Source organism: Asparagus officinalis, chromosome 8, assembly GCF_001876935.1.
Source record: "Asparagus officinalis chromosome 8, Aspof.V1, whole genome shotgun sequence".
Lineage (NCBI taxonomy): Eukaryota > Viridiplantae > Streptophyta > Magnoliopsida > Asparagales > Asparagaceae > Asparagus > Asparagus officinalis.
This window is the reverse complement of record NC_033801.1, coordinates 39,077,748-39,085,816: the sequence shown is the minus strand read 5'-3', so window position 1 is coordinate 39,085,816 and position 8,069 is coordinate 39,077,748. Positions and strand designations below refer to the sequence as shown.

General features: G+C 43.6%; 1 protein-coding gene across 1 annotated transcript; it reads left to right on the top strand.

Moving 5' to 3' along the window:
- On the top strand, window positions 6,029-7,773 carry LOC109822252. Its single transcript, XM_020388418.1, has 2 exons — window positions 6,029-6,623; window positions 7,379-7,773. Exons 1-2 carry the CDS (start codon window positions 6,211-6,213, stop codon window positions 7,518-7,520), a joined length of 555 nt encoding a protein of 184 aa, XP_020244007.1. The 5' UTR covers window positions 6,029-6,210; the 3' UTR covers window positions 7,521-7,773.

Here is an 8,069-nt window from a genome sequence, read left to right as displayed (position 1 = left end):
TATCGATTACAAAGATCCGGTCTTTTTATAAGATCCGGTTACAACGAAAATCAAATAAAAATAAACAAAGATTACAACTTTTCTCCTTTTGTGTCGAACGAATCGCGAGCTCCTGTTTTGCGGTCGCTCGCTTTGTGGGTTCTTTGCCTGCGCCGGGGTTGTTTGCCGTGGACCACCGCGCGATCTAGATCCAGTCGGATCTACGCAGTACGACGGGTATTATTTCACCAAGGAAATAATAGCCGGGGAGGATTGTTTCACCAAGGAAACAATCGTCCAAGTCTCGGGATCTAAGACCAAGCTTAGATCCGGAGTGTAGCAACGTAGATCTGAGATCCGATCCTCTCGAACACCTGCCTTATTTGACGTTGATGATCGCCGAGCACCAGATCTGAAGGAGTGAGTCCCCGAAGTCCCAAAGTTTCAATCTTTTTTAAGTTCCGAGTCTCCAATCCAGCAGGGCTTCGCCTCTCCAAAATTTCCAACCCTTTGAAATGAAGAACCCCTTGGCCTATTTATAGGCTCTCGTCACTGTGCCCGTGCCCGTGTGCACGTGTGGCCAGCTCAAGGTGGCCGGCCACCTCAAGGTGGCTCGGCTCATGCCGAGCCACCCTGAGGTGGCTCGGCCACCCCAGGGGGTGGCTCGGCCTTGGCCGAGCCACCCTGAGGTGGCTCGGCCACCGAGCCACCTCAGGGTGGCTCGGCCAAGGCCGAGCCATCTCAAGGTGGCTCGGCCAAGGCCGAGCCACCCCCTGGGGTGGCCGAGCCACCTCAGGGTGGCTCGGCATGAGCCGAGCCACCTTGAGGTGGCCGACGGCTTGAGTTCTGGCCACACGTGCACACGGGCACGGGCACAGTGACGAGAGCCTATAAATAGGCCAAGGGGTTCTTCATTTCAAAAGGTTGGATTTTGGAGGAGGCGAAGCCCTGCAGGATTGGAGACTCAGATCTAAAAAAGATCTCAACTTTGGGACATCAAGGACTTGCTCATCCAGATCTGGTGCTCGGCGATCATCAACGTCAAATAAGGCAGGTGTTCGAGAGGATCGGATCTCAGATCTACGTTGCTACACTCCGGATCTAAGCTTGGTCTTAGATCCCGAGACTTGGACGATTGTTTCCTTGGTGAAACAATCCTCCCCGGCTATTATTTCCTTGGTGAAATAATACCCGTTGTACTGCGTAGATCCGACCGGATCTAGATCGCGCGGTGGTCCACGGCAAACAACCCCGGCGCAGGCAAAGAACCCACAAAGCGAGCGACCGCAAAACAGGAGCTCGTGATTCGTTCGACAAACAAGGAAACAAAGTTGTAATTTTCATTTCTTTTCATGGTGGTCACCGAGGGCCATTGTGGTGGGCTCGGAGGTGGCTCGGCCGAGCCACCACTTGGTGGCTCGGCCACTGAGCCTCCTTGGTGGCTCGGTGAGCCGACCTCCAGGTGTTTGTCGTTTTGCCTCTTTGTGCCCTTTTTTCCGGTTCTGCGGTTGATAGGTTCGGATTCGATTTGTTGACCTGATTTGGCAGTAAATCCGGATCCTGATTAGGCAGTAAATCCACTTCTGAATTTGAGTCTGAAACCGATCTTGATTCGATCGTGATTCGTCTGAGTATGCCCTTGGTTGGATGACTTGTTGACTCTTCGAACACTTAGCTTGATCCCGCACGCGAATGGACGTATTCCGTTGCTTGCGTGCGATTAGTCAATCTCGTTGCCTCGTTGGTTTGTCGGTATGTGCCGAGCTGAGCTAAGGGACCTATAAGCAATTTTATATGCCTACAGTCACAATGTGGGGTACTCATGTTACTATACCACTTGCAAAATCCGAGTGTCACGTAATAATTAGGCTTGTGGTGGGGAAGTGAGAATCTAGCTATGCACGGGCTCCTTCTATCAAACTCCCCATGCACAACAATCCTAGGTTCAGATTCTCGATATAAAGCTTATTATAATCGAATTGACGCGTGAATCGACAAGGTAAGTAGGGCTCAATATAACACTCTATCCTATTGAGCCTAGCGACAAGATAACCGTGTCAAATATTTACTAACAAGTTAAAACACCCACTAGGAAAACAGGTGAAATGCACGCTGCCATACTGCTTTGAGATCATCCCCTGGGTTCATACTTCTCATACTGCTCACGCTCTAGGGTTGGGAACCTCATTCTTCGGACAACAATTTTCCTACCTTAGATATTTAGTGGCCAGTTCCCTTAATTCTCTATGGATACAACTAACCATTGCTGGTAGAATTGCGAGGTTAAACCTAGAAGAGAGCAAGATGGTAGGAAACAACGCCTTGATGGAGATGCGATCTTTTAGTCGAGAAGGCACAACGTAACCCTTCAGCCAATTCAAGAAAATCCTGCAAGCAACAACAACTCAGATATTTGGTTCTTTCGCTTGGTGATAAAAACTTTCAAATTGGTCACCTGCATGGGACCCACACTCATTATCTCAACAGTGTGAAGTATTTGGAAGCATTAAAGATACGAGTCTCAATCTCAGTATCTATAACTGGATGGATCGAATCCACATCTCCCTTTTTGGTTACATTGGAAAAATGGTATTCAGCCCAAGGAAAGCGAATGACGGAGTAATCATGTCCAGAGCTTGCAATGGTCCTCTGGCAGATGAGGAAATGACAAACCAATTCCTAGAACACCTCCACAACATGAGCAACAGATGAATAAGTCTTCAACTCAGCATAGGTAGAAAAGAATTCTTCGTATGGGCGATCCCCCATAGGAAAACAAGACACCTCAAACATCTCGTGCAAAGCAATCCCGATCTCGCTCGCCAGAGTGAAGAAGGTATTGCTATCAGCATTGTACAGCTCCGGAATTCTATATAGTATTGATGCACAAATCTAGACACCATACTTTGAAACTCATACCGTAGCATAGAGCCTAATTCTTTGTAACTTATCCTAGAAGGTGATAAGACCGAAGTCCACCAAACAAGTTTAACATTAGGTATCTGTTGACTTAATTCAACCAGGAACCTGGTGTCCCCATCAAGATATTATGTTTCAGTCATAGCAAGCTCATTCCCGAAGGTATTTGCGACAATGACCACTTCATTAAAGGGAGCTTCCTCATTTACAAAACTTGGAGGCAAGCCTATGATGTTGACTCTATAAAGCCCACCATGACAAAAACCACACATGCTTTAAGGAGCCCACTTTAATGCTATCTTCCCTATTAGTGAGATTATAGCACATGAAGCTGGGCACAACAAGGTGCTACAAAAACATGAAGGAGACTTGACGAAGGCTATCCAAATTGCACTGACGAACGTCACCCAGGTGAGGGTCACTCAAATCAGAATAATGATCTTCGCAAAAATGAAATCTGCTACATAAGACAAAATAGCTAACAATAATGAGCTTCGCCGGAGAGAGTGAAGCTCGCTATATCGAGCACCATTAATGGACGCTAATGAAAATTCACCGCTAATGGCAGAAGCTCATCAGAAAAGACCATGAGTAATCGTAAAGATCTCGCCTTTAGTAGCGGATCAAGTCTTTATGTGCCTTGAGGCACTGTTAAAAGCCCGATGGGCTAAGATTAGGCTGATCAGAAGATTGTAATTACTGGATTCGAAGCTTATCCACAGCTATGTATAACTGCGCCAATGCATCTTCAACTCTTGGCCGACGAACTCCCCGGGAGGAGCCTTTTCCTATGGAGATAGCACGATGAGGAGCAATTCATGATGAGATTTGAGGACTCTATGAAACCTAGGGCTTGGAAAGAAGTTTGAGAGCTTTGACATCAAAGTGGAGAAGAAGAAGGCAAAGACCATGGTACTCGAAGTCTTTGCTCGTGGAGATCCAAGAATCCTTCTTCAAGAACCACTTCAGTCGCTGAACGGTCATGTAAAGACCATGGTACTCGAAGCTCCAAACATCTCCATCGTGATTCAACTTGCCCTAGGCGATCGACTGATTCTCGATGATCTCTTCGAGTTTCATCTTCTCAGCCGACAACAAAGTATGTGGAGTTCATCCACTTGATTGCCCTTTACTTAGGCAAGCTCCTATTGGAGCTGTTTTATTTCAGCTCTTCTATCGAGGCGCATCTCCGTTCTAAGCGATGGAGAGTTAAACATAAGGAAGAAGAAGAAGATAAAGATGAAGAGAGTGAGAATGAAAGAAGAATACTACTATTTATAGCATCTTTCAAATCATAACTCTCAAGAAAAATCACATCTTTTGAAATTTGATTGGACCGGACAAAGAGGCTAAATCTTAGCAACTCAGTCAAATCCGCAGCGGATCTCGTGAAATCTTTAATTAGGAGATCTTAGCTATAGATCATGGTGAAAATCCAAAGACAAATCTCAACAAATATCACCAGTTAACGAGCGTCGGTAATCGACGAACTTCACCAGACATGACTCAAAATAAGCTAAGTCTCGCCAATCGACGAACCCCGCCAACTCTGCTCAAAGTTGAGCGAACATCTCTCATACCTAAGATCAGTCAAACTTCGCAAGTTTATTTTGAACACGAAATTGGACAAGTACAATTATATTAGGCCTCTAATGAAGTTACGTTCAAAGTACACCCTGGTAACCAAGTAGAAAAGTGAAGATACGTTTCAACCCAACCAAGACAAACTCGAGCTACGTTCAACAGTACACCTTTGGCTATTACCAAAAGTATTTTAATCCCAGCTACAAGTCAAATACAGGATCTTGAAAACTTGGTTAAAATGTATTTTCACCTAGGCCAATATTTAGCTTGAATCCAAGAAGTGAACACCAATAGGCTAACCACTTCGAAGGGGGATAAAACTGAGCCTGCAATAAACTGTAGCGAAGGTCATCCAACCGAGCAAGCGAAACTCATTAAACAGTCCATCTCATCACAACTCGACTAAGTTAAAAGCAAGTCGACTCCCAAAACATGTCCCAGACCAAGTCTAAAGGCATTATTTATCGGCCGAATTGTAATTTGAATTTTGTGCTAAATTCAAACTCATAAGCGAAGTTCACCACCCAACAAACTTCGCTCATAACAACCCAAGTGGATGGATCCATCCATACTTTCGGAGAATCACAATCACACCCAAGCGACTTCAGGCAGCCTCCATTATATAAGCAACAAAATTCACCAACGCCTTCAGCAGCGAACTTCGCCATTGTCTTTTGTAGCGAACTTCGCCCACGTGTCCTCAGCGAGCTTCGCCAAGCAAGCGAACCTCGACTAATAGCAGTTTGAGGGTTATTTTCAAGGGATAACCGCCCCCCAATTTCTCCTACTTAAATGGTCACTTAATCCATAATTAAGGAGCCAATAATTCACTCTTTTACCCTATAAAAATAGGGGAGATCATTCATTTTTGGCATCATAAGGATCATCATAAGAATCGAAGGAGATCTACAGATATAAACACATACATAGAGAGATTTTATTGAGTAGAAGTGACAATATAAGACTGAGCTATCTTCCACGCCACTAAACTTTTATCAATAGCAAAAGACTCATTGTCTTAATTGGTGCATCAACGGAGTACAAGATTAACACTCTGCCGGCACATAGAAAAGAACTTCAGGAAATATAATTTTTTTTATTTCATTACATTCCTTTTGTTGTAATCTCTACCAATTGCATTTTAAAAAGACCCGGAACAATAATGTATACTGTTGAGTTGGAAGGGTTGAGGCACAGTCTTTTTGGGTTTTTGGGACTTTTACACATGGGAGAAAGGTGTTGTGAGGGTTTAGTCACATATGTTTTTCATTTTTGGGCATTGACACAATTTTGATCACAAACATCTACTATTATTACTGGTTTTGTTTGTTTTCAATGAAAAATTGACATGAATACAAGTCATGATGAATATGATAAATGTTTGATATAAAACGTAATCATAACCATTTAGAAAGTTATAACGAGCTCACTTTCAGTAGCAATCATCTACTATTTGTTTATTGACTGTAATGAATAAATATTATTAAAAATTCGGTTATTGATTATAATAATATATAAATGTCATATTGAAGATAAATTACAATCATCCACTCAATAATAAACTATGTGATCTAAAATGTAAACTCTCCATCAGCTTTTCGGCCGGATCCAAATCTAATCACCAAAACACCCTTTGTCTTTCTCCTTTTATAACCACCACCACCACCACAAACCAACATTGTGACCTTAGCTCCAATTCCCCAAAAAACAAGCTATAACACCCAAATAATGGACTGGTACTCTTGGCTATCACAATCGGGCCTTGAGCCGTCCCTTGTTTATGACTACTCCCTCCTCTTCTCTCACAATGAGCTTGAAGAGGAGGACATTGTCTACTTCAACCATGAGTTCCTCCAAAGCATGGGCATCTCAATTGCCAAGCACAGGCTCGAGATCCTCAAGCTGTCCAAAAAGTTCAACAGAAAACTCCCTCATCAGTCGGTCGTCAGACTTCTGTCTGCGGTCAACAGGACCAAGAAGTGTCTTGTCAGGTACTTCAATACGAAGATCGTCAGTCGGGACCGGTCGGCGATCGTCATCGTGCCGAAGACGCCGCCATCCTCAAGTTCTGACGGCGGCGGACGGTGGAAGGGGGGCATGCTCAAGAGGAACATGAGGGTGGTGATGCTGAAGAAAGATAGGCTGTTGATCACTGACGGAAAGCCGGGCACAAATCCAGCAAGCCCGATGGTGGCGGTCGGCGGTAAGGGAGGTGGAGATGGAGGTGGAGATGGAGAGGAAATAAGATGGGACTCAATGTTTCAAGATTTGAAGCCCACTTGATGGGAACCGAACACTAGTCAGCGAGGGGAGTGTGTGCACATGGATGGTTTATTTGGGGGTAAGTTTGAGACAGTGCAGTTTGCTTTTGCTTGTTATGCTTATTACTGTTACATTACTGTGTTGGGGGATGTGATTGTAAAAACTAAAGTAGAATTTTGTTAAAGGTTGCATCATGTAAATGGGACTGATGATCGGTTAGGTGATCGCGTATGATGATAATTAATTTGTGAAATGCATTCTAGTTGTTGTGGTAGATACATAGCTAGATGACTTGTATACATACCATCCTCTAAAACAAAGTCAACCAGGTTAACCACGTCCACAGCATATTTCGTGCACCAAAGGGAGAAAAATAGTTGGATCACTGTGAACTATTGTGGATACATGCCCTGTACTATCCCCCAATTGCGGATAAACCCCCCGCAGTTCTATTGTTGCAGACTACCACTTTTGAATGAAAATGTTTTGATCTTTTTGATGACTCTTAAGTTTACGAACTTAGAACTTTTTCAAATGAAGAACTCACTTATATTTCTTCAATTTTCTCTCTTCATATCAAACAAGGATTACAATAGCCCTTTATATAGGCTTAAAAAAAAAACGTCTAGGATAGGCTGTTGATCACTGACGGAAAGCCGGGCACAAATCCAGCAAGCCCGATGGTGGCGGTCGGCGGTAAGGGAGGTGGAGATGGAGGTGGAGATGGAGAGGAAATAAGATGGGACTCAATGTTTCAAGATTTGAAGCCCACTTGATGGGAACCGAACACTAGTCAGCGAGGGGAGTGTGTGCACATGGATGGTTTATTTGGGGGTAAGTTTGAGACAGTGCAGTTTGCTTTTGCTTGTTATGCTTATTACTGTTACATTACTGTGTTGGGGGATGTGATTGTAAAAACTAAAGTAGAATTTTGTTAAAGGTTGCATCATGTAAATGGGACTGATGATCGGTTAGGTGATCGCGTATGATGATAATTAATTTGTGAAATGCATTCTAGTTGTTGTGGTAGATACATAGCTAGATGACTTGTATACATACCATCCTCTAAAACAAAGTCAACCAGGTTAACCACGTCCACAGCATATTTCGTGCACCAAAGGGAGAAAAATAGTTGGATCACTGTGAACTATTGTGGATACATGCCCTGTACTATCCCCCAATTGCGGATAAACCCCCCGCAGTTCTATTGTTGCAGACTACCACTTTTGAATGAAAATGTTTTGATCTTTTTGATGACTCTTAAGTTTACGAACTTAGAACTTTTTCAAATGAAGAACTCACTTATATTTCTTCAATTTTCTCTC

Coding starts and splice junctions, on each gene's coding strand:
- LOC109822252 (XM_020388418.1), top strand. CDS start 6,211: ATGGACTGGTACTCTTGGCTATCACAATCGGGCCTTGAGCCGTCCCTT. Junction 6,624..7,378: donor GTGATGCTGAAGAAAGATAG/GCTGTTGATCAC, acceptor CGTCTAGGATAG/GCTGTTGATCACTGACGGAA.